General features: G+C 45.7%; 1 protein-coding gene across 1 annotated transcript in view; it reads right to left on the bottom strand.

The window, feature by feature from the left end:
- The window catches only part of Abca13 (ATP binding cassette subfamily A member 13), a 312,721-nt gene that overhangs the window by 264,285 nt on the left and 21,148 nt on the right, over positions 1–27,288 (bottom strand). Inside the window, 5 exon segments of the mRNA XM_063233618.1 lie at positions 3,955–4,088; positions 11,849–11,973; positions 13,622–13,785; positions 16,048–16,076; positions 17,536–17,678. Coding sequence (XP_063089688.1) covers positions 3,955–4,088; positions 11,849–11,973; positions 13,622–13,785; positions 16,048–16,076; positions 17,536–17,678 — 595 coding nt within the window.

Raw genomic sequence — 27,288 nt, 5'->3', positions numbered from 1 at the left:
AGTGAACTTGGCTGAACAGGCAGAAAGCTACAGTGTTCTGTCTGTCAGCTCTGCAGTTTCCTTTAGGATCTAGATGAAAATCCTTCACGTGTCACTATCAAAACCACAGGGTCTCGAGTTTTGTTAGAAAGGAAGGTCCCAACCAGCCCACACATTCAAAATCTGGGAAATCTGGTGCATGGACATTAGGAACCCAATCAGAGAGGTCAGCAATGATGGGGACAGAGGCTGAGGGGACCATGGGGACTTTGCAGGGGACATAGGGTCAGGTAGCCCATTTTCTAAGGGATAGGACAGAGAACAGAAGTAAAGAGGACCCCACCAGAGCCCAGGGAAGCCTTGCTGAGCACCCTGGGGAAATCTAGGCAGGGGAAAGGCAGGTGCAGGGCAGGACATGGGGCATCCAGGGACCTGAGCAGGACCCAGGCAGCAAGGGGATGTTCCGGGGTGGGAAGGTGGGGAATGTGCTCCCTGAGTCTCCTGCACCCTCATCCCCAGCTCCCACAACTGTATCACTGTGTCACGCTGCCCAGCAGTGAGATCTGAGGGCCCAGACAGAATGAAGGTACTCATCAGTCCACTGCACACAGGAGGTTACCTGGACTACCAAGTGGACCCTGGGCATCTGGTGGGCCCTATGTGGGGAAAAGACACAAAACAGTCAGCAGTGGAGACTGAGACATGCAAAGGATGGACCACCAGCACTGGCCTCACTGATGGAGCCATCCGTGAGCTGGGTGGCCATCACCATCAGCAAGTAACATGGGGCCCACCAGGACCTGGGTAAAGAACAGTGAACTGAGGGCAACTGTGCCCCCTAAATATGCCTCATTGGCAGAGGAGCATTTGGAGGTAAAATAAAATAAAAGTAAGAGACAGTGGATGTTGGGAAAGCTCCTTACCTCCTCCTGACTGCCTAAAAGAATTGCACACATGAGTCTTTATGTAAAGAAGTTAACATTACCAAAATAGGTTTCCATTTGTACACGTGACCCCAGTCTAGGAGAGACTCAGTCTCCCAGAGCACTCGGACACCTGAGAGGCCCTTCTCCTGCTACAGAGACGACTTTAACTTACCAGACACGCGCATCCCTCGCCTGGCCACTATCTGCCCCCCTACCCAGAGCACTTTTGCTTTTGGTTAGCTGAAGATGGTACAAATCCCCATCACCCAGCTGCCTCCTGGAGCTGTGTGTTTCTCTGTGAGCTCTGAGCAGGCCTCTGTAATTTAATCTGGGATTCTCTTATTTACCTTTTCCCAGTTTAATCTTTGGGCCCAGCCATGGAAATTAGAAGGCAAAGAAATATTCTCCCTTGCAGAAGGAATGCAGCCCTCCAGACCCTTTGAATTCAGCTCAGGGAGACCCCTTTTGGACAACTGGCCTCCAGAACTGAATGACAGTTCATTTGGGTCTTCTTCACCACTGTCTCAGTGGTGATTTGTTACAGCAGCCCTGAGAGGCTCATACACACCACACAGTGTGGATACACAGTGGAAGTTCTCAGTTCTTCCCTTTTAATTCTAATCTGGAAGTGTTTGCCATTCCAAGGAAAAGGGGTTACCCAGTGTAATGGTTGATACATTGTATCAACATGAGAAGTCAGAACCTTAACTAAGTAACTCCACAGTTCTACATCCTAAGGTGTAGCAGACATCCCCTAAGCCATCTGTTTACACTTTAGGATGTTTTCACCAAGGATTCATTGGTCAACTGGAGAAGTTTATAAGTTTAAGTGACTGATCAGGGGGCAGGATCCTCACTTTGTTAACATCCTGACCCAGTACAAGAGGAGGGCACGGAGATGGTGTGATTGCCACACCCACTCCAGGGTCAGAAGCCTGCAAATGATCTAAAGGAGGAAAAGAGAATTATTCTCCCCCTTTTTTGCTCTTGTTAATTTTGCTGTCTTCTGTCACTTTGAAGTGTTGCCCCTGTGCCATGCCACCCTGCCTTGGAGCCAGCTGATTACAGATGGAAACACCCACAAATTGTGAGCTAAATAAATCTTTCCTCTCTTAATTTGTGGTATGTGGTATTTCATCTCAGCAACTAGAGAGAACTAACCAAAACACATAGATTGACTTGACTGTGCGCTAACATAATCAGAATATTGGCTTATAAACATGGAGAGAATTGGAGGGGTTGTGCCAGCTGGAGCTCCACACCTCCTCCATGACAGCTGTGAGAAATGCTGAGTCACAAATCTCAGGCCCTGACAGAAGTACATTGCATTAGGTGGGAGACAAGAAGCCTACAGCAGCAGGGCAGAAAACGTTTTTCAACACCACATCAGTGCCCCAAGGCTTCTAGCTGCCTCTCCTCCAGGCCACCTGGGTACCTGGAAACAGACCAGGAGCAGGATCTGTGTCAGGGATGAAACTCAGTAGACTGTACAATGCCAGCCACTGCATCTGCATATGTAAAGTGCTGTGTTAGTCCACTTTCTGTTGCTATTAAAAAATTCCAGAGGCAAGGAAATTTATAAAGAATAGAGGTCTACTAAGCTCATGGTTCTGGGGAGCCCAACAGCATGGCACTGGCATCTGCTCCACATCTAGTGAGATTATTGTGCTGTACCGTACTGTGGTAGAAGACATCAGAGGGCAAGATGGGGCTGGGGTGCCAACATGAGTCTCCTTTCCTGTCCTTATAAATCCACTTGTGCTGCCATGGGCAGGAATACTCTCCTGACTTCGTGTAATCTTAGTAGCCCCCCACAGGTTCACCTCCAAATGCTGTCACATAGCTCTTCAGGGACTGGCTTTCCCACACGTGACCCACAGCAAGTGCTGCTGGCACAGTACACTCACAAGGTCAGGGTCACTCATGTAAAAGGAAGCAAAATCCACATCCCAATCATGCAGACCAGAGGCAAGGGAGAAGTCTTCTCTAAACACTGAGTGGTACTCGAGAAAAGCCCTGAGCCTGGAAGCAGAGCCTGGAGGAAAGTTACTGAACCTGGGCTGCAGGTGTGGGGTCTTGCACCAACATCTGCAGAGCAAAAGAGCCCGCAGGCAGCTGTGGTCTGCTGGTGGCAGCTTTCTCAGAGCATCCCCAGTGCAGTGTGAACCAGATCGTGCAGGCCAGGAAGTCTAACCCTTTTCTTCTGTCTGCCTGGTTTGGGGCAGTGTGGCTCCACTCTGGAAAACCCAGCTGGCCTTCACTATCCATCCCTCCTCCTTCCCTGAGACAGCTGTCTCTTTGCCCAGAGAGTCACCTGCTCATGCCCTACATGCTACTTCCAGAGCACCAGTTTCTTCCTGGATTCCTACCGACCCTACCTGGCTCAAGGACCTCTCAAGCCAACCTGAGCTGGCTCCGCCCAGTCCTGGACCCCAGAGCAATTGAGCATCATAGGGCTTAAACTTACTCTGAGTGGTGGGTGGAGTCACAAGGGAGGGAGACAGAGACAGCCAGGCCCGCTGTGCCTGAGAAGCCTATTCTGTGGTAGGAGGGTGCCCTGTCTGGCTACTAGCTCCCAGTGCCACTGCCCAGCTGTCCAGAGAACCATACAGGGGACCCTCTATTTCCACTAACCATAGGCCCCGGATCTGCTGAGGGTCCCAAGATCTGCACATGCTCAGGTCTCCTGCTGTGATGTCTGCTGTGGCTGCACACATCTTCCTACACCTCTAGATGTACCAAGTACTGCATACAACACCAGTGCCCTACACACTGTCATAGACAATGGTACATAGCTCCAAAGCTTAGTTCTTTCCATGATTCAGTTGCAACCAGAATCTTGGGACAGATAATTAAGCTTGTGAACCAAGGCACCATGTATAAGGATTAGGGAAAATGATGAGTGGAAAATCCGTTTGTGTTTCATACAGATGCAGTTTGCTTGATCTTGTGTTTTTGATCTGCAGCTGTGGAGCTGAGAGCTGGTGGTCCCATGCAGCAATCCTACAGGAAAGGCCCCAGGGTGGGAGAAGCAATCAAGCATACCCACCTCCTGAAGCTCTTCTGAATAATTCAGGATTCGCTCTGCTTGAAGATCATTGAAACCGAACTGCAATTTGAGGTCACTCCGTACTTTCTGCGGGTCCCATACCAGGTTGTGCAGGGGAAGGTGATAAACTGACTCTGCAACAGCAAAACAAGTCATATCGTTGGCTCCTGGGATCATGTGATGTGTCTAGAGTGACTCAGAAAATAATGTCCTTTAACCACTACAGAAAAAGCAAATGAAGACAAAATACTATTTGGGCTTCAAATAGCAACACGGAATTATTTTTCTGTACCAGAGATTGAACTCAGGACCCGTCAGTTGCAGGCAGATGCTTTTGCCACTGAGCTAAATCCCCAGCAAGAACAAGAAACTCGTAAGCTAATGTACCTCTCTCCTGTGGTCTGCAGGAAGTCCAGCCCAGGCCCCAGTGGACACCAGAAACCTCAGATAGTGCAAACCCTTCACATGGGGGGGGGTGCCCCCTACACACACCTGTATCAAACTTAAACTCAATTAGGCACATTGATTGTAAACAACAGTAAAGATATATTGCAAAAAAAAAAAAAAACTGTCAGATTTCCCAATTTTTGTTTTTGGAGGCCATTATTAAGTAAAATAAATATCATTTTGATGCAACACTAAGTGTTGTAGTCAGGGGTTGTGCATAAAACAATTAGAATCACGACATGGAATTTATAATATTGTGTTATGATGGTCACCCAGAGTTAACATGAGAAACTGCAGGAAATCTATCTGCAGTAGCAAAGACATAGAATATTTAGAATAATTAGTCAAAGGCCTAAATCCCACAGCAATGTCCCATATGAGTCTAGATGAAAACTCAGAGCTCATGACAATGCCTCCCAGAAGTCCAACTGGAGGTCCAGAGCCGAAAAGAAGGACTCACACCAGTCTTACAGATCCATCCTGGGAAGGCCCAAAGGTCAGTGGTGGAAGTCAGAAAGTCCATGCCAGCAGGGTGAAGGAGCTGTGCTGGTAGGTTGAGGATTCTACACTGGAGCCTAGCACTCATAACAAAACCCAGGGCTTTCCTGAGAAGCATAATAGCCATCCTCAGTGACACAGAGGCCCCAAGCTCCTTCAACAGTAAGCACAGTTGAGTACTTGCATGGAAGCCAACATGACAAGTTCATTCTGGAGACCAAGCAGCACATGTGTTCACCTCCAGAGCCAGGAAGCAATGCTCAGTGTGAGGACCAGAGCTGCTCCAGGAAAACCTAATAGCTCAAAAAGCAACATGTAGGAGAACCCTTAAATGCCTCAATGCCCCAAGTCATAGCTTCTCCTTCTCCATATTTCTATTTATGCTTGCAACCTTCCTCAGGTGGGCCATCTACGCTCAGCGCAATGCTGATGTAATCCAGCTGGTGGTAAGTTGGCCACGAGTTCTTAATCCATAACACTAGGGTTGCACCACAGAGGCTGTGCTAACCAAGAGGACTCCTAAGTGACTGACAGCCAAGTACAGGCAGCATGCTGCCCCAGACAAAGGGATGGCTACACCCAGCTGGAAAACAGTAGGGGCTAAGAGGGTTCTCATGCAAATTAAAGCTGAATGATTGTTCACCTCTGAAATTTCCTACTTAATATCTTTGGGACTGAAGCTGCAAAAGAGTATAACCATAGATTTCAGGAGGAATCCTGGGCTTGATCCAAAGAGTGTGGTTAGATATCACAGGCTCACTGGGGTAAGAGGTTACAAAGCTTCTTCACAGTTATTGGAAAGCCTATGTCAGTAGCCTTACAAGAGTCAAAACACTGGGCCTAATGATTTCACTTCTGAAAATCTATCTCAAGAAACTTAATCATATAACTGAACAAAACTTAATGTACAACAACATCATCATATTGATTTTATGCTGATTAAGTATTTAAACCAACTTGGCATTTAGAAACAGGGGAAAGAACAAAATCACAGTATATTCACAACACAAAACACTATGGAGCTGGAAAACTATATTTAGAAGAGTTATTTAAAGTCATAAGATAAAGTCCCTCTGGTATCTTATTAAGGTTTGAAACAGAAGAGCTATGCAAATTCTCCAGCAACACCATTTTTAGAAACACACAAAAATATAACCTGAAGACAGGAGTGGGAAGGGTCATCTAGCCAGCATGCTTCAGAAGAATTGTTACCAACAAAGAAAGAAACTGGGGCCTCCTAGAAGAAGCAAAAAAGATGGGAAGAAGAAGCAACAACAAAAAGTCCCCAGGTCCTAACCCTGAGGACATTGATCCAGGACAGGTAAATACAAAGGAGAATGAGAATAGCAAACATGCAATATCAGACACAGTGCCAGTGGACGAAAAAAGATATATTCGGGACATCATAGATGAGTTCAAAAGTGAAATATTTAGCCAAATAAAGAAAGATATAAGAAGATTAATAAAAGAGATACTAAGCACCCCTTAAGCAGACACAGAGGGAAGAAGGGAGGAACTCAAACAAAGGAGAGAACCAATTGATGAAGAATATAAAAAAAAATAGAATACATGAAGCAGATTCAAAGAAATCACCAGGAAATTAAAAACTCTATGGAAAGATGGCAAATCATCTTGAAAGAAACTAAGGATAGATTATCCAAACTGGAGGACAATTTTGCAATGTGGGATTACGAAAGGGAAAATTTTTTAGACTTTTTTTTTTTTTTTTTTGGTATTTTTACCGGTACCAGGGATCAAACTTACGATCACAGGCTTTCAAGGCAGGCACTTATGCCACTGAGCTAAATCTCCAGCCCAAAAGGGAAAACTTTTTAAAAATAACAAGGAAACAAGCAGTAACAATACAAAGGCTAGAAGGCAACAAAAGTATCTATAACTTGAGAATAAAGAAGGTGAATGAAGAAGCTGGGGTACAAAGGAACTACAAAGGTTATTCACAGAAATAATTAAAGAAAACTTGCCAAACATAGGAAAATGAAATGATATTCTGATTTATGAGGCATACAGAACTCCATCCACCTACAACCAAAACAGAGCTACACCCAGGCATATACAATCAAGGTCCCAGAAATTCAATATAAGAACAGAATATTAAAAGCTGTTAGAGACAAGAAGCAAATCACCTATAAAGGACGGCCCATCAGAATAACAGCAGACTTCTGAACAAACACCATCAAGTCAAGAAGAGTCTGGAGCAAAATATTCCAAGCCTTGAAAGAAAATAACCTCCAGCCCAGATTTATATACCCTGATAATCTGTCTCTAGAAATTAATGGAGAAACAAGATGCTTCCAAGACAAAGAAAGACTTGTGAAATTTGCAACCACCAATCCAACTCCACAGAGAGTATTGCAGGGCATTCTAGAGAGAGAGAAAAGTACTAGGATTCCAGGAACAGTGACAAAGAGGCCTCAATGAACAGAACAGAAAACAGAATGAAGAAGATAAGCAGACAACTGATGGCAAAAACAGCATAACAGAAATGAGGCAGAGAAGATTTCATTCAAAACTGATATGATTGATAGTATCAAGTCTGAGAGAAAAGGCAACTATAACTGACTCTATGTTACACATTCTGGTTTGGTAACTGCCAGTTCTTGAAGTTCTATACTATATACAAAGTCGTGTTTTTATTAATACTGTTATGTACTGATATATTAATTATACTATATCTGATGATATAGCCAATTCTATTGGAGATAACAAGAGACAACACAGGAACCATGGTAGAACTCTTCAGACAATGGTCTTATATGTTTATTTTGTTTCATGTGTTTATAGGAATATGTTTTGTTTGGTCTTGCTTTGTTTTGTTTCTCCCTCTAATGTAGAAAGGATAAAAATACATGTTAAGTCTCATGCATATGTAGAATCTATAAACACTTTATGAGAACTAATCTTATGACACACAATGAAATGAACAGATACTTTGAAGAAAAAGTGACATTAAATACACAGTGCTTATCTTGTGGTGTCATAATGTGAAACCCAGCAATAGTATTACTCTTTGTTCAGAGTGATATTAGCCTGCTTGGGTTTATTCAATCTCAACATAATTGAAGATATGGATAACTGCATGTATGTTTAAGTGTATAGGATTGATAACAATATTTCTAAGTTTTTGTTGGATAGTTGAACAGAACTGGTTGTAATCTCACTGTTTGAATCCCCACTTTATATGTTCCACTGTAGTATCCTGAGTAACTATTTGTAAGAAGACAATCTGTAATCATCAGCTAGTGATTTCTTACCATTTAGTTTTTTTCTTTGAAATTATGTATTATTTCTACCCATTTTCTGTCTTGTTTATTCTTTCTTTAAATTAATTTTTTTAAAAAACACACTATAGTACCCAGTGCTGATCACAGAGTGTCATGATGTGAAATCCAGCAATACTATTATTCTTTGTTCAGAATGAGTTTAACCTGCTTTAGTTTGTTTAATCTAAACATAAATGAAGATATGGATAACTGCATGTATGTTTAAGTGTATAGGATTGACAACCATGTTACTAAGTTTTTGTTGGGCAGTTGAACAGAACTATTTGCAGTCTCGCTGTTTGAATTCCCACTTTACATGTTCCATTTTTGCATCTTGAACAACTATTTGTAAGATGACATTATATAAACATCAACTAGTGATTTCTTACTGTTTATTTTTTTCTCTAAGCATATGTATTATTTCTACCTGTTTTGTTTAGCCTTTCTTTAAATAAAAATTATATATACTGAAAACTCCCAAGTTTGCATAAACCTCTGTGGAGCACAGCCCAGCACCACAAACACAGCAGCAGCTAAACTCTAACAGGCACTTCACTGAAAACCCGCTGCCAGACCATCTCACATCGCAATGTAAACCCACTCAGACACACAGTAGCCCCTGTGAAATCATGTCCATGTGCATGGCCTCATATGACCCATGTAATGAATGTACAATTGTGACTTTCACTAAATAAATCAATATAAAAATAAAAGTTGGTATCAAGTTGAAGGTGAAATCAAGAAGCCATTAAAGTGGGATGTGCTGGTTAAGGCTGATGGTCAAGGTGATCGGATAAAGAGATTCCTGGTCCTGGCCACTCTTTTCTGGTCTTCCCTGTTTTCTGTTTTCTGGATGCTGTGGGATAGGCAGCTTTGCCCTGTCCCACCCTCTAGAATGCTCCTGCCTCAGAGCCAGCAATCATAGACTGAATGTTGGAAAACTCTCTGCTATGGTTTGTGCTTGGTGTTCCCCAAAGCCTCATGCAACCATGGAGGCAGCTGAATCTAGCATTTGTGATTGGCTCATTGTCTAGTGCAGGGATTGGCAATGTGAGTGCTGCACCCACCAAGGGGCAGAGCAAGTACACAGGGAAACAGCAGGAAGAAAGCGTGTGTCTCTCTCTTCCTGGTTGGTGCTTGCTGTTTATGGCGTCCTTGCCATGCCACTTGGAGTCAATTGAATATGGACTGAATCCTCTAACCTGTACAAAATAAACTTTCCCTTCCCTAACTTTGGGTACCAGGTATTTTGTCTCAGCAACAAGAGAAAAGTAACTAAGACATTCTCCTCCCTTAACTTTCAGGTGTCAAATGCTTGATCTCAGCAGTAGGAAGGAGATAAGGTGAATCCCCAGAGTACGAGACTCCTATCTCCCAGTCCACTTATTTCTGTGGAACATTATAGAGGGGAAGGTTAGTTTCTTCAGTTAAAATACATGCACACTGCACATCTAGGAGCTGTCAGGTCCCCATCAGGGAGATGTTGTAATTACCCATCTTGAGCAAAGAGAAAGCAGACAGTCTTCTAGATTGCACTAGGATTCTGCTCCCTCAGTTGAGCTAATTCCCAAGACTGAGTCATAACTGTCAATCTCTCCCACTCTCAGAATGTTCTATAGTTATTCATGGAGTGCCAGAAAGGCAAAGAAAATCTAATAAATCATTTTATTAATAGCTTCAAAAATATAAAATCATTCTTAAAAATAGTGAAATTGAACCTTGATTCTGAGACTCATGCCTGAATGACAGAACGTTAGAATCCATGAATGAATGAGTTCAGGGGGGTCATGATCAACAGCGCAGCTTAGCCCTCCCCTGCACACAGTATCATCAGTGCCTTGGACAAAAGGTTTTCCTGGAGCCCAGAGGAAGGAAGATAAGGTGCAGGATCTCCAGAGTCTGTTTAAAGCAGTACCCTCAGTGCTGACTTGCTGGCAGTAGAGAGAAGGGGGCTCACCTTACTCACATAGTTATAGTAAGGATACCACCACATGGAAGATAAATGGACTGCTATAATTTGCATGGCTTATGAAACCCTGAGCTTCCCTCTGAGTCCCCCAAAGTTCTCCCAATGAGTTCTTGAGGTCACCAAGAAGATGTCATCTGTCTGCCTCCGAGTTTGCTATGGAGATGAGAATTGGTCATTCCTGCTGGGACCCAAACAGCTGAGCTGATCAGTGTGGCCCTACTACAGAGCCCACGAAGACAACCTTCCACTCCAGGGTCTCCCTGGGCTGAGTCACAGCCAGCAGCAGGAATTTGGGGTGATAGAGGCACCCCGTTAGGTTGCTCCATGCATTGGGATAGCCTTGTGGCATCTCTGCAGAGTGATCACTCACAGAACTCCGGAGACTGTGCTTTTGGAAATCAGCAGCCCATGAGGGCCTCAAGTCCGGGCATCTGTGCTCCAGGGCTGCCTGTGTCCCGTGAAACCTCACCTGCTCTACCAGGTGGGATCTGGCTTAAAGTGCCCTTTCTAGATCATCTCCTGCACCCAACTGCACCCAACTGCACCCGGCACTCTTGGTCTCCGCAGGGCCCACACACCATGCTCCCTTCCCTTTTCCTAGAAATGCTACAGGTCTCTTTGATGAACTGGGATTCATCCTTCAAAACTCCAACGGAAGCGTTTCCTGAGGAAGCTGCCAGACCCCTCCCCTTGGCTTTGCCTTCCAATTTTTCTGTATCTGGAAATCAACCTCTTCACTAAGCCTGACTTTCCCAACAGGCAAGAGCCAAACCTTATTCAGCTGTGAATTCCCACTCTTTGATCATAGAATGTGTCCATGAGTATCTACTGAGGAGGAGATGGACAAACAGATGGAGTCAGTGGGTGGATGTATTAAGGAACAGGTTAATAGATGGATGGTGGGAGAATGAACTGATGAATGGATGGATGGGTGAGTAGATGTCTCTGCAGATGGGCAGACAGATGACTGGATGGAATGTTAGAAAATTGTCCATTTTTCTCTCATTTTGTTTCCCTTAGGAAAACAGATAAAAATTTAAAGGAGAGAGAGAAAGAAGGGAATTAAAGTAAAATAACCAGGCCTAGGTGACAATTTAAGAAATAATATTCTAGGTCAAGAAAAGAATTTTTTCATGGCAGAGCACTTAGGTAGTATGCATAGTACCCAGATCCATCACCAGCAGGGCAGCAAAGAGAGAGAGCAAGGGGGAAGGGAGAAGAAGGGGAAGGAAGGAAGGGACAAGGGAGGGAGGGCGGCGCACCCTAGGTGACCCACCCCTGCTCCTCTTTCAGGCAGCGGGTGGGTTAAACTCACATCCTTTCCTTCTCTGACCACCTTTGCTGTTCTTCATGTATTTCATCATGCAGAGAGGGAGGGTGACATTGCAGAGCCAAATATTGGTCCAGGCTCCGAAGACATTGAGTCAAGAGTTTTCAGATACCTTACTTTTTAATTAAAGATGTCATTTCATCAGTGAGACCTGAGGGGCTGCAGCAGGGGCAGGAAGTCACCATCCATCTGTCATGATCTCTGGGGTGTCCTCCTGCCTCCACCATCCTTAACTAACAGGAGCAGCTCTGGCCTGTGTGAGATGTTGTAAGTGACCAGATTCTGTGAGCAGCACATCCAGCTCTGTGCTGCTGTCACTAACGTGAAGGCAGGGACATCCATGACCCAGCAGTAACCCTGGGGGCATACCTGTGGCCGTTCCTCTGGGCTGCTGCAGGGAAGCCAGTGCCGAGATGGTCACATTCAGCAGGACTTCAGACACCTGGGAGAGTGTGGTGCTGAGCAGATCTAACTTGTGCAGAGACGCTACAGAGCTGGAAGTGAAACAAAACCAAATTAGTGAGTCGCTCAGTGGTGGCCAGACAGAAGCACGGGCTCAGGTCCACACGTGTCCCAGGGACTCAGCTCCGGCCTGGCCATGACATGGGGCTGGTGTTCACATGTCTGCATTCCTGGTGGCTACAAGGGACTCTGACTCCCTGGGGGACACCAGGCACAGGGTGCAGTCCCTGCCTCCAGACACCTGAGAAGTGGACTTTGCCGTGGGCCTGCCCAGGTGCTGCTCTCGTTCCCTTGGTCCTGGCTTAGGTGAAACCTTAGAGGAAGTGACGAGCCCAGACAGGCCATCAGTGCTACTGCCATGCAAGGGCAAACATCCACCAAGTCCAGAGAGTCAGTCCAGTGCCTGGGGGGAGCTAGCTGGGGTGACAAGTGTTCACCCAGCCCTCACACCATTTCAGTCCATGGATTGAGTATCAGGGAGCAGTCTGTGCTTTGCAAACTCTCCCACAGATTAAGGGGCTTTGGGGGAAGGGGAGTCCACACATGTGTGGTATCCTTATATTCATTAAGTATTCATATTTTATTTTACAAATAGCTGTACTTTAACTTATAGGTCAGAAAGTACATTTGTCTGGAATAGGGCTACGTTTACATTTCAGCAACACAAGACACACAGGATCACATGGCGCGGCTCAAAAACACAATTTCCTTGCAGTCTCTCACTAAGGAAGATCTCTCATGGGGTATTCGTGTCCCGAAGAAAACCTGAGACTGCACTAGGTGTCACTGCAAGCTGGTCCCACTTGTGCATTCTTCCTTCTGTGAGTACAGTTGTCTTGGAATCCTGCCTCCAGAGCAAAGCGTGGAGATACAATTCACGCTGAAGGCAGCACGGGTTCACAACTGTCATGGATGTCTTCTGATTTCACTTTTTCATCTCTCAGAGCACCCTGACTGTTCTCAGTGTCCCCCCGGAAAATATTCAGGGCATATGGCAAAAATACACTGAGCCCCAGCTGCATACACACACAGAAAAAAATATAAACATTTTTATAAACAACACATCAGTAGCTGGTGACACAAGCAAATTTAAATTTTTTAAAATATGCAGATTAAAAATTAGGAAAGCCACCATGAAAAGGGGTTCACCCAAAATCTCCCCAGTAACACAGGATCACATACCCCACACAAGACCAATGTCAAATTTCCAACAAAGAGAATTGGGCTTATCAGGTCTCCAGGATATTTCGATCAACTGTAGCATAACTAGCTAAGATTATTATGTTTATTTCACTTCTTTAATGGTGAAAAACTTAGAAACAAAGAAAAGTATAAGATGATTAAGTGAATTGTGGTTTCTAGAAGTTTATCAGAATGGAGTGCTATGCAGGCATTAAAAATGATCATTTGAAAACTCAGGAATGCAAGAAACTTTAAGGGAGCAAAGCTAACCATTTTTTTTAAATTAGAGATAACATGCTCTGCGCACCCTGCACTGAGGCAAGAGATGTCCGCAGACAGGCAAGGGATGGAGGCACAGGGTGAGGCTCCCAAGTACTTGCAGAGACATCACTGTGAAGATTTTATCTTATCAAACAGTTGCTTGGTGATGTTTCTTCCCATTAAAAACCAGCAGAAAACCCACACTTGTGCTTAGCTACATCTTAGGTTTTCACATACTTTAACACTGCCCGGAGAAAGTACACCGTGGATTGTGAGGCGTCTCCCACGTGAACCCCGGGAGTTCCCAGGCTTGGCAGTGAGAGCAGGAAATCCCAGAGGTGCGGCTGCTGATGGAGGGTTTCCAGCTCCGAAATCACTGCCTCCGTGTGGTTGAGATCCATCTGGAGATGGGAGAAAAGTACTGGAAGTCATCTTCTTTAGTTTTATTAACTGAGAGACAGAGACAGAGACAGAGATGGAGACAGAGGGATCCAGGTCATGTCTCTGCGTTGAACATTCACAATTTTAAAACCATCACGTTAGGGTTTCATTTGTTTACTTTTGAAAGTATGGACAATTTTTTATGTAAGTTTGAAATCAAGTGGAAAAATAAAAACTTAGAAAAACCTACAATCTAAAATTGTGCAGCACCTGCCTGGCAAGCATGAGGTCCTGAGTTTGATTCTAGCACACAAAAAAAGCAAGGAAGTAAACTGTTTATAAAGCGCTAACAGGAAAAGGAGTGGGGAGATGAGGAGAGGAGGAAAAGAAACAAAGTACAGGTAAAAACAAAGAGGGCTGGAGGACCAGGCAGGGGGAGGGGAGAGGAGGGGAAGCCGGAAGTGGGGAAGGAGGACTGCAGAGGCAGGGACCCTGGTCCTGGGGCCCAGGCCGATGCCCAGTGGGTGGAGGCTCCCAGGTTCGGGCTGACCTTGCTGCACAGGAGGAGCAGATATAAAAGCCAAAAGCCCAGCTGGGGGTGGGGCTGGGGGCTCAGGGCCCACCCTTGCCCACCTCACAGGGGAAGGATGAGATGCAGGAGGACACGGGGTGCGGAGTCCCAAGCACTACTCCCTGCTGGGCCCAGGGCCCCGACCCTCATCCCCCGCACACCCATGTCCCCCAGCGCCCCTCTCCAAGCTGGCTCCACAGCCACCTGCACAGTGCACCGCTGCAGCAGGAGTGGGGGAGAGGGGAGGGCCCCTTCACACTCCCCGCCCTGCTCCCCCACTGCTCCTCTCCCTGCTCCCTGCCTGACTCCCTCCCCAGGTGTCCTCCAAGGTCACCTTTGAGCTCCTGCAAATCCAAACTGCTCCTCTGGGTGCCAGCCAGGCCACTGGGTGCTCAGTCAACCTCAGGGTCACTTCCCCCTGTCCTGCCTGCCCCCCACAGAGACCAGCATGGTCCACACCCAATCTCAGGAAGCAGCTACCCCCAGTCATCCAGAGGCCCAGCCCCAAGTTGGGGCCCCCTCAAGTCCCCTCCACAGCCTACATCACATCTGCAGCCCCTCCCACAGTATGAGAGAGGTATGTGGTTAGGATGACCACAGGGACACAGAATGCCAGCGTTTTCAGAGATTCTGGTGTCAATTTTGCTGTGTAGGACATGCGTGACTCTATCAGGGGCTGCAGTGTGACAGGCAGCAGGTCCCATAATTTCCTTTAAACGTGGAACTTTAGTCTAAGTTTTTAAAGACTCTCCATTTGGTAATCCCACCCTTGGGACCTGGGGCACCCAAAATTTCAGGGACAGAATATGTGTCCATCCACACTGTGGTGACACTGCTTCTGGGGTCACTACCTTGGGACTTACAGGCAGGCCTCCCCCCCTCCACAGCTGCCTTTATTCTGCCTGTCCTTCTAGTGGTTTCATCACACGTCCTTCTGTCCTAAACTAAGTCCTGCTAGGGTCAGCGGGGCCATGCAGGTGTGTGGCTGCTGCCACAAAGTGCCCGTGATGTCAAAAAAGAGCCCTCAGGCCAGGGCTCAGCCCCGGCTCTGGCCCCCACTCCAGCACTGATGCGCCAGTTGGGTTCAGCTCTGATGAAGGTGCTGGCAGCAGACCAGATTCTGACCTCACAGCCAGCACTGCCCCCCCTACCCTACCTGTCCCCAACTGTGACAATCACAACACCATCCAGACCTGGGCACAAAGCCCTGGGGACAGCCAGGAGGGGAAAGCCATGCCCACAGATGACCAGCACTGTAACCTAAGGCTTCATGCTCAAGGGGATAAAAGGTTAAGAGTCAACATGCAAATTATTGACATGTGCGGATTCAGAGTGCCTTGGACCCATTCAAGGGCACCTACAGGCCTCAGTGAACGAACACCCGAGGCCACCAAAGGTACCAAAGTCTTCAGGGAATGTGGCTCTCAGACACACTTCCAAGATGATTATTATACTAAATCAAGTCACTTCAGCTGGGTGTGGTGGTCACACTTGGAATCCCAGCACTCCGGAGACTGAGACAGGAGGATCTCTCTGAGTGCAGGGCCAGCCTGGGCTGGATAATGAGTTCAAGGCCAGCCTGAACTATACAGCCAGACCCCATCTCAAAGAAACAAAAACATCAAAATTCAAATCATTTGAAAACATGAGCCAAACATAAATATAGTGCCTTATGTTATAACAGAGACTCAAACTTTTATTAGATACTTACCATTAAAAAACCAGAACTGTAAGAGGAGTCTGCAAAAAAGCAGATTTAAGAGATTAGTTTAATCACCGGCCCCAAAGTATGTGCTCTGGGACCAAGTTTTCAGGTGCAGTGAAGCCCAGGAGCCCCAAGACAAACACAGTCGCTGCGAGGAAGAAACCCAGAGCAAAGCCCTGTGCTGTCAGCTTCCAGAGCAGCAGGACACCACGTGACCTCCTGGAAGGAAGCTGAACTGGCCATGAGAATCCCAATGATGAGCACAACTCCACCCTGTGTGGTGAGGGTCAGAGAGAGGCCGAGGGAGTGAAAAACAAATGAGAAACAAAGAAGGAGAAAGGTGAAGGCAAAACAAGGTGAAAGTATGATTTTCAGATTGCTGTCTGGATTACACAGCCTATGAGGAAGACTCAGAGGACGGTCAGGTAAGAGCATGGTGAAGACTGCATCCCCCAAAACAGGGGACTTAGCTCGGTGGCACAAGTGCCTGCCTGGCAAGCTTGAGGTCCTGAGTTCCAGTGTCAATACCAAAGAAAAGAAAAGGAAAGAAAAAAAAATTAGTTCTTTAAAAGCACATTTTTTTAAAAAAAATCAGAAAAACAGATTTTATAGAACAAATTTTCAAAATAATCCCATAACCAGGCTTACTATAAGAACTCCATCATTTGGTATCAAAACTATTCTCGTGTGTGTGTGTGTGTGTGTGTGTGTGTGTGTGTGTGTGTGTGTGTTTCAAAAATTGGAGCTACTTACTTAGGGTCACCAGGTTGACCAAATAAAAAGAGTGAGTGCTCTGCTAAATTGGAAATTCAGATTTTTAAATAAATGAATAGCGTCTTTACAATTCACGTGGGCTATCTGGGAAACACAGATATTTAAAAGCTCCTTGTGATTTAGAACTCATGGTTAGCTGAATGGTATCAGGCAGTCAGTGACAAGGTCCTCTGGCCCTCACTTCACAGTGAGGAGAAGCCGGGCCCCCCACTCTCGGCCCTTCCCAAGTGCTGGGGCATCTGTCAGCGCCTCTCTCTAGGCTTCCCAACCTCCCAGTGTGGATTTAGAAGTCACAGCAGAGCAGGAGCCTCTTACAGGCCGGCGTTCTTCACAATGGGCAGAAGTCCAGTTTACTTAGAGAAGGACCCAACCCTAATAATCCCAGCAGCTCACACAAGCGCGGCCACTTCACCATCCAGGGCCAGAACTGGCGCTGGTGACACAGAATGCCAGGCCTGAGCCCACAGGAGGAGGCGGGGCCCCATGACATGTGTGTGCAGACCTCAAAAGTGGGGAGAGACAGGCACAGAGAAGTTGGTGCAAGGAGAGTGGGGAGAGAGGAGTCAGGGGAACGCACCGTGGAGTGGAGCTGGGAAGGAGACTGCCCTTCACAGCCCCCAAACCCCTATCAGGATTTGATGACTTCACCTGTGTTCCTTGTCCCCTGTGCTCCCCAGGGTGCCCCGCAGTGGGGTGGGCAGGCATGAGCCAGTCACTTACCTGGAGTCTGGGCGCTTTCTTCCCAGAGCTCCTGCAAGTGCTTCGCCTTGCCCACCGTCTCGTAAATGTCCTCAGCCAGGTCCTGCATCTGCGCTAAGAAGTCCAGGCTGTCCACCATCCTGTCAGCACCAGCAGTTTGGAACCTAGAAAAACCCCAAGCAAATGGGATCGCTCAGGGTCAGCTTCCTCCTACCCCACCTCAGGGTTCTTGGGACCCTAAAGCAAACTGCCTTCTGCTGCAAGGCCAGGACCTGACCCTCCTCCAAAGCAGGAATTATCCCTGGGGAAGGAAAGGCATGGGTTTAACCTGAAAATCACTCTCAGAGCTCCGCTTTGGTGAGTTTTCAGGCCTTTCTTTCTTTTTTTTTTTTTTTTTTTTTTTTTCTTTTTTTTCTTTTCAGTCTTTACCATAGGCACCAAAGTGCGCTGTCCGTGGTGCTGAATCTCTTCAGGAAGGCACAGCTGCTTCCTCTATGGGGGGACAGGGCTGGGGCGAGGGCTCCATGGGACGTCAGCAGCCAGGGAGCACCCAGCACCTCTGAGGGTGCCGCTGAGTACAGTTGTGCAGTCCCGGGCATCACAGGGACCGCGGGGGACCCAGGACTGGCACCCGGGTGCTCGACTGCCACTCGATAAAACCACGATTTTTGTCTCCCTCCAGAATCATCAGGGCCTTAGAAATCTTTCTTGCTAAGAACCATGAGTTCCCTTGGGCCAGTGAGGAACACAGCATGCAGCCCGAACTCCAGTCTTCGTCCTCTGCGTCTGTAAACCCAGGGTCCCATCGCACCTTTGCCCCACGTAGAGCTGTGTCAACCAGCAGGCAATGTCTACCTTGATCAGCCCTTAACGAACAGACTCCCTCCCCCTTTGATCCTGAGGATGCCGGGATAAGAGTTTCATGGGGACATCTAGCTGCCCCAGAGGCCGCCAGCCACTGTCCCAAACTAACAGTAACCTGTATTCCAGAAAGGGTGGAGCCCTGCTGACTGCGGTCCCAAAAGACAGAGATAACTCTTTCCTGGAAACAAAACCATCAGCCAGCGTTCCAAAGCCACCAGACCAGACATCACTGTCCACCAGCCAATCCCTGTCACTGGTCACCTACCTTGGAGGGCAGACCAGTCTGCACCCCAGTATCAACTGTGCCCCCTCAACTTCCTAAGTTGAATGCTTTTCCTGCCTTCCCTCTAACTTCCGGATTAAAGCATTTTTTTGTAAATTTGTGCTTTAGATTTCATTTCCATGTCTACTAAAACAAGAATTCACACTAGTCAGGGAACAGCTGCAGGGAATGTTCTGAAAGGGGATGCATATGCAAAGACCAATGGCAGAAAGAGGCTGACATAGCATGGGTGCAGGCAGTGGACATGGTTATCACTAGGCAGGACTCTGCTCAGCACAAAGAGAGTGAGTAGCTTGTATAACTCTCATCAAGGCTGAAGAGTGGGTTCAAATACAATAGAGCACTCTATCAACACTGCAAACCATCTGTCATAGAAGCTCGGAGAAGAAACATCTCACAATCACAGGAACAAGTGTAGAAAACACATCACTTGAAACAGAACAGTGATTTCTGGTGATATTTCCTTCAGTGAGGAAAGAGAAAACACTCTCACTTTGGTGGAGAACAAAAGCAAGACTGCGGTGGCAGAAAAAGCTCAAGTCTCCCTGAAAACATAAGAACAACAGGGGCAGTCCACCCCACACCCTTGCAGAGCTCTGTCTGACCCAGCTCTACCATTGACCCTGACTCTGATCCTGATGTAACCCTAACCCTAACCCTAACCCTAACCCTAACCCTAACCCTAACACTAGCCTAACCCTAACTCTAGGTCCGGGCAAATGCAGGGAGACACAGAAGATATGACAGATGAAAAGAGAAGGAAGAAAAGTACAGCTCTCTTTGCTCTCAGCAGACACAATTAAATATGTTTTAAATATAGTACATTTCATCACTTTATAGGAAATCCCTCTCCTGTTGATCTGCCTTTAATTGTATCATTTTGCAAAGTTACCCCTAAAAGATGAGAGTTGTAAAATGTTTAAAATGCATATATACAGCTGAGTTTGGTCCTGCATGCCTGTAATCCCAGCACTCAAGAGGCAGAGGCAGGAGGACTCTTGTGAGTTCAAGACCAGCCTGGGCTACAAAGGGAGCTCAAGACCAGCCTGAACTGCATAGTGAGACTCTGTCTCAAAAAGACAAGAATAAATAAATAAATAAATTAATTAATTAATTAAGTTAAACATAAAATGCATATAACTGAGAGTAATGGTGAGCAGAGAAAAATGCTAGAAGTGATATAAATCTCCGATTCTAGGAGAATGTGAGATGGACAAAAGCATGTTTTTGCAAGGATTTTCTTTCATCTTTAAAAATCAGTTCCTAGATGTGTGTTCCTGCAAGGGTGGTTTGAATGAGGCAGAGACCACTCAATTGTTAAAAACCCTCACCCTGGCTTCTTCCACCGATTCCTACTGGGTGGATTTTAGGGGGAGGGTTAGAAAGTGATCCAAACCCCATGCATTCTCACCCACACCACCTGCAACTCCAACACAGACCGACTGACATAAGTTGTGGGAAAGATAAACTACAAAAAAGACATGGCTGCACCTTTCTTAGGGCTGTGAATATCATGAAGGAAAAAAGTTTACCAGTGAAGAAGAGAAAATACTCTCATGACCTTGGCAATCACCACCGTGCACCTGCTTGCATCTAATCTCAAATTTACTTTTAATCACTCCTCAGTCTGGACCCCCACCACGGACCTGCCCTTGGGGACCCCTCACCTCCTGGACCTCGTACTGCTATCAATTTTTGCCTCCCACCCCTTCTCCCAGAACATTGGACTACAGTGGATTACCGAGCTGGCTGGGTGGGAGACGCAGAAACTGTCACCCAAACAGAAGGCCTCAGCAGGCTCCAGTCAGTTTGCCCGTAAAATAGAGGTCTGCAGTGGTTAAATAGGAGCAGTAATGAAGCTCCCTTCCACTGTAAGACTTTGGTGAACCTGGCAATAGTGTGGGTGACTCCCTCCTTCACACAGAGAACATCAGACAGGTAGAGGAGTGTACCAATAAGGCCTCCACCAACTTGGAGAAAACTAAAAGAGTTTATGAGACCTCCAGTGACACAGTAGGCCCTCAGCTAACACAAACACTATAGACAGAGATATCTGTGACTACAACAACTTGAAGACACAGCAACAGCAGGAACTAGGAGTTGACCTACATCGATACTCCTAGGCTAGTTAGCCCAGGAAGAATACAGGACTCACCCAGCAGGCCCTGTAGGAGGAGTTCATGTGACTGGCTCTCATCTTCATTCTGGTACACAGCAACTGGACAAACATCAGCCACACAATAGGACCCTAAGATTCACACTACTCAGAGTTGAGCCTATTGGGATTGAAAGACCAAATATTTGCTCAAAAGGAGAAAATGACAAAGCAAAAAGGCAAAATACAGTCTCAAAGATCTAGTCCTTCAGGAGCAAGTACAGGCAACATCAAAATAGAGAACTTTAAAAGTCATACACCAGGAATCTCCAAAAAGATAGTGAATGAAATAAAGAAACAAATTCATGAGGCTATAGAAGAAATAAATCAAAAACAGTTTCCTATGTAAAGACAGAAGTAACAACCTTAGTAAAGCAGTTAACATAGCCAGAGAAGAAGTAAAATAAATACAGGAACATGGCGAATTGATACTTTTAATCAGTAGAACCACTGATTATAAATAAAGTAGGGAATCATGTCATAAGTAAGCTTGGTAAAGTATCCTGGAGAGCTTGGGAAAGTATCCAAGTGTCCAGTTAAACTCAGAATATTCTGAAGGGATAAAAACACACCAACTTGAGAAGAAAATTTCCTGATTACCAGTTACAGGACCTTTTAGATTTTAATCTTGTCTTTATTTACAAATTAGAGAACTGTGATAATGAAGTAACAGCTGTCAAGATGTAAATCTACCATGAAGGAAAACCAAAGCTTGAGGACAAAGTCACAATAAAATCCCTCCCACAAGCACTGTGTTGATCTCACACAACCCTGAGTGATGTTTGAGCAATTGCAACATTTATCGATGAATAAAATAAACTCAGGGACTTTTCAATACAGCATCTTGGAGATGTAGAAGCAAGAGAGTCTGCTAAGTTTACTACAGCTTCTCTGCTGCAGCCTCACATAAACCGAGAGCAAAGTAAAAGGTAGAGAATAGGAAATAGGAGAAAGAACGTTTGCAAAAGGGAAGAAGACCAAAAGACAAAGGCAAGAAGAGGAGAGGAGAGGGGAGGAGGAGAGATGGGTTGTGTACATGCACCCACTCCCCACAATGAATGCAGTCACCATGTGCTATAAATACGGAATAATAAAAATTTTAAAGCTAAAAATGACCTCTGCGTACTGAGAATCTGAACCATGATCTGAACTCTTCTGCCTGCCCTAAATATGAGACTTCCCTGAGAAACTGCAGAATTATCAGATTATAGAGACAGGGGTAACTTGAGATTCTCCTGTAACAAAGACCTGGTGTTACGGTTTTACTTTATTTATTTATTTATTTTAATTTCAAAACGTGCCTCGATTTGCCCTTCAGACTGGATCATGAATTATTACTAACATGAGAAATGTTCACAGAAGAAAGAAAATACATAAAAACCCTCAATTAAGGGGTGAGGTGGGGGGATTCCTGCACACAAGGGAAACCCCAGTACAGCAAGGGAGAAGGGGAGAGCCGCTTCCCCTTCCTGAGTCTAGTTCTGTGTCTGGACTCCTTCCTATCCTGCAATTCTAGGCCTGCCACGGAGGAAAGATTTGCAAAGGGAAAGTCTTCTATGGGAGCCTTCAAATGCGGGGCAAGAACGGGCCACTTGACAGGGGTGACTGAATGTCTTTCTCCATCATCAATCCAGCACCAAGAGCCCAGCACCAGGGGCCAAGGTGTCACAGCTGGAGTCACCCACACAACACTGAGGAATCTGAGGGTGCAGATGAGGAGGAGCCTCAGACATCACTATTTAGGCTCCATTCGCAGATGGAACTGAGACCCAGCAAGAGTTCCCCAAGGTCCAAATTTATTGTGAGCAGCATCACTCTTGGAAAATTATCTTGAAAATGAGATCACAATACTGTGTGCCCAAGAGGAGGGGGCAAGGGCCAGCTAGCCAAGATGCCTGGGAATAAGAAGGAAGGGGACAGGGGGCATTGCAAGCTGTGCAGGATGCACACAGCCTCAGCTCAGCAGGACATAAAAAAAAAAAAAACAGCTTGTAGGGAGCCGGGGTTCTTTCCCCAGTGTTTCTCCAAAGGCCACCTTGCCACAGGGTGGTGAGTCTGCAGCAGAATGTTCATGTTCCACTCGGTCACCACACAAGAACAAAACATCCACCGCTAGATAGCCTGGCTGCCCATCACCTCTGGGAGAGCAACAGAGCTTCTCACTGAAACCTCCACAAACTGTGAGCTCAATGAGCCTTTCCCCTTTAACTCTGGGCATCAGGCATTTTGTCTTAGCAATGAGAAAAGCAACCAAGACAGACTTTGGTAGCAGAGGAGTTTGGTCCTTGCTGTGAGTATACCTGGCCATATGGCTCAGGAGGTTTTGGGGATGGCTTGTGGGGAGAATTTGGAAAGGTTTGAGATGCTGGTTGAAGGAACAGAGCTGCAGTATCTTAGGCTGTTCTCTCTAGGAAATTCCTGTCAGAGCTCACAAAATCGAAGAACTGATAAGGACCAGGTTTGGGAAGTTTCCACTGAAAAGAAGGACTGCATTAGCTCTGGACTCCAGGTGATGTATGTTATGGTTTGGCAGAATGTTTGTCTGCCCTTGGCTTATGTCCAGAGACTTTGCTGAGACCAAAATTGAGTGGTGGACTAATAAATATTACAGAAGAAATTTCAAGGCAGTCTAAAGTTGAGGCAGTGTTGTGGCTTCTGGAGGGGATTTTCAGCTAGATTTATGTGGATACTCAAGTGCAAAGAGCCCAGAAGAATGATTTCAAATATTATGAGTTTGCCCAGGAAAGAAGTTCCAGTAAAGCTAGGGACTGCAAAAATAGAGTAGAAGAGACCTTGATCATTGAGATGGAACAGAATAGAAAAGAGGGTCTGAGTTCATCACAAGAATCAGAAAGACTCCACTCTTTGTACCCTCAAAATTGCAAAGTGAAATACTTTGCCTTGGGAAGAAATCCTCAGAGCACCATGTTGCAGAATTTCAGTATCAAGGAGAAGCTGTTTCTCAGGATTTGGTTCATAGACACTCAATCCCTACAATAGAGAGAGAAGGAAGCCTGGATACTGCTCCAGCTGGCAGCAGATCTTGGCACCATTTAGATGATGCTTGTCTAAAGTGTGGGAAGAATCCAAAAGTTGTGAGGTTAAGAAGGCTTCCACCCAGATTTCACAAGTCCTGGGAGGCCAGGCAGTGTGCCATTAAGAGGGTAATGTGTGAAGTTGTGAGTGAAGTCAAAGATGCAGTGGAGACTCGAGAAGGTTGGAGAAGGCTGGGCTGCATATTATAATGTATACTGAATACATATTAATGTGTAACACAATGCATGGCATTATATGTATATGTTAATATATATAATTGTACATTGTTTCATAAGTGAGCCAGTGGAGAAGACATGGTAATCCTGATATGAAAATATTTATGTTAGGTTTCCAAAGCAAATGAAGCAAAATCTCATAGAACTGAGAAAAAAAATGAGCAAAGTACTTTGGGATTGGACATTTTCCTTCCTTTTGTTGGAAATGCACAGCTCAAATAGACAGAAAATCAGTCACAACACTGATGATCTGGACAGCACTGCATCAGGAGGAAGGCAAACTGCCACTTCAGGGACACATTCAGTGTTCCGTGTTCTTTCAAAAAACTGACCTCAACAAATGTTAAAAAGCTGAAATCAGGTGGAGCGAATTCCCAAACCACAGTGGAATTTATATGTCAAGGATTTTAGGAAGGTCTTCAAACACTTAGAAATCAAATATTTGACCAACAAATAACTCATGCATCAAAGATGGATCTGCTGTGTAAATCAGTTTGTATTTTAGAATTGGGGCAAATGAAAACACAAAATTTCAAAATTGCTGGATGGAGTCAAGCAGAACTGAGAGAGAAATACATGGGGCTTGAAAGTTGTGTCAGAAAACATCCAAAATCAGGGGTTTCACATAAATAAGGTAGGTAAAGAAGAATGTGTTATACCCTCAGAAAAGACATAAAAGGCATTCAAGTAAAATAAACAGTAAGGCTGTATTTCCAACATTATCATGTATGTATAAAATCCTAAGGGACATATTTAAAGGGATGTATTATTTGAAGTAATGGCCTGTATTTTTAAAAATCTAAAAGGAATACCAAAAATCCTCAAACTAGGAATGAATTTCACACAAAATGTATACAAAAATGAAAATGATAGAAGTATTCCTGAGAGAAATTCAGAAAACATAAACAAATGAGATGTATCATATTTATGGACCGGAAGACCCTCCCGTGGCCATCTATAGATGAAACGTAAGCCTCTATACTATCCACACGCAAAGGAATGGAAGTCAGACCTCCTCCTCACACCACACCCAAAGGCCAACTCAAAATGAAGTGTGATTCAAAATGTAAGAGACAAAACTATTAAATTCCTAGGAGAAACCTTAACAGGAAAGCTTCATGATTGTGCCTTAGACTGAGCCTTCTAGCTATAGCATCTGTGTTAGATGAGCTAATGGTCAACTTGGACCACCCAGCTGAAGTGAGTTGGCATGGCTCTGGGTGCAGATGGCCCACCTGAGGATTTTTGCCAACAGCATCAAAGAAAAACTGAAGTGGAAGGTGGTGTGCTGTTGATTCTCCTGGAGAAGCTTGCTGTGCTGGTTTTCCTGCTAGGAACCTGGCTGTTATCATCAGAGAAGCTCGGGTCGTGGCTGTCACTGAGGATGGCTGTGGGTCTCTTTGGGAGAGCTCTTGTCCTTACCTTGAGTGTCACTTCTTGGATCCTGATCCCTCAGCCTGCTGGCACAGATCCTTCACCCCACTGGCACAGACTTTCTAGCTTCTACCTCTGGTCTTTGCCTTCCCAATGCAGATCCTTGAAACAGATTATATAAGACCTTATCATGGGCTCTAGACTTCCAGCTAGACTTGTGGAGAATGTTACCATGGGTTCTAGGTCTTCAGCTGGGCTCATGCAGGAAACTACCTTGGATCAAAGCTCTCAGCTGGATTCCTTGGGTCTCTAGTGCATGGAGATCTCTGTCACTCTTATGCAGTTGACTCTATGGGTGAATGTGATAAAATAACCCTATAAATTATGTGTCCTATATTAAATATATTCCCTTTCAAGTCCTGGCTAAAACTGTACATATTCAACAAAAGCCAACTGGAGTCATAAAAGTTAGAAAGTTGATATTTCAAAAAATACAATCAATAAAATAGCAAAATAAGCCAGGCATGAGCACATGCCTGTAACCCTAGCACCCAGGAGGCTAAGGAGGGAGGATTTTTGCAAGTTCAAGACTAGCTTGGGCTATGAAGTGAGCCCAAGACCAGTCTGAATTTCATTGTGAGACCCTGTCTCAAAAAGACAATAATAATAAATGGAAAAATAACCCACAAAAGAAAAGAAAAGCATGTGAAAGTCATAAATACATTGGAAAGCCATAATCTAAAGAACAGAAGGATATAGTGTTCATAATTTGAACTCTCATGGACTGCGGAAGGTAGCTGACCCTAACTCTAACCCTCTGGGAGGCTGAGCAGGAGGTTGGCAAGTTTGAGCCCAGCCTGGGAAACTCATGCAGACCTTGTCTCAAAAAAGTAAATAGAGAAAAAGGCCTGGGGATACAGCTGAGTGCAAAGTCCCTGAATTCAATCCCTAAGAGAGAGGTAAAGATGGAGTGAGAGATGAAAGGAGGATGGCAAGGGACAGAGGAGAGATGAGGTAGAGGAGGGGAAAGATAGGACAGGAAAAGGGAAAGAAAGAAGGAAGGAAGAGAAGAGAAAAAAAGAAAAACTTCCGCTTTTCAAAAGGTAGATCAGATCAGATATCTGGGAAGACAGAGGAGTGGTGAGCTGTCGAGAAACAGCCTCTCCACAATTTGATGTGAAGACAATAAAATACAGCAGTGTGAGAAAAAGGAGAGGAAAGTTGGTCCTGGGACCCAGCAAGGACCTGAAGTGAGAGCTGAAGCCCATGGGGAGAGTGAAGAGAGAGACTGCAACAGAGAAGAGGGAGGCAGGCTGTGCGTTCTCCTTGAGCCCAGCCTCACTGCAGCATCAAAGAGGGGCAGCTCAAACCTGCTGGGGCATAGTGACCACTGGAGACCCGCAGGCCTCCATGGAGAAATGTACCTGTGGAGCAGAGTCACAGATGCAGTGGACTGCAGGGCCCGGCAAGTTATCAGGGATCAGACAGCCCCAGGAGAGGGTGATTGCAGGGGCCATCTTGGAAGGGGGGAGTCAATGGAGCTTGGAACTCAGAGCAAGTGCTGATTCCATCTGGCAGCTCCAGTATCAAGGTGAGGCTGCCGAGTTCAAGTCATCAGGGAGTCAAGAAGCCAAAGTCAGCCAGGAGGAGGCTCAGGGAGTGCTGCAGGCTGAACAAGTCAAGTTTCTGCCTCGCAGCCAGAAACCAGCTTGAACTTCAGTGGAGTCAAAGGTGTAGGCTTGATGGGATTATCCACTGCCCCACCGTAATCTACAGCTGGCTTTCCGGGCTTAATCAACTTGGCTCTGGCCTGTGTCTGCCCATGG

The sequence above is a fragment of the Cavia porcellus genome, unplaced genomic scaffold, assembly GCF_034190915.1.
Source record: "Cavia porcellus strain 051 isolate PalLab524CR breed Dunkin Hartley unplaced genomic scaffold, mCavPor4.1 scaffold_23, whole genome shotgun sequence".
Taxonomy (NCBI): domain Eukaryota; kingdom Metazoa; phylum Chordata; class Mammalia; order Rodentia; family Caviidae; genus Cavia; species Cavia porcellus.
Note: the sequence above shows the minus strand (reverse complement) of the source record. Positions and strands in the feature narration are given on the sequence as shown.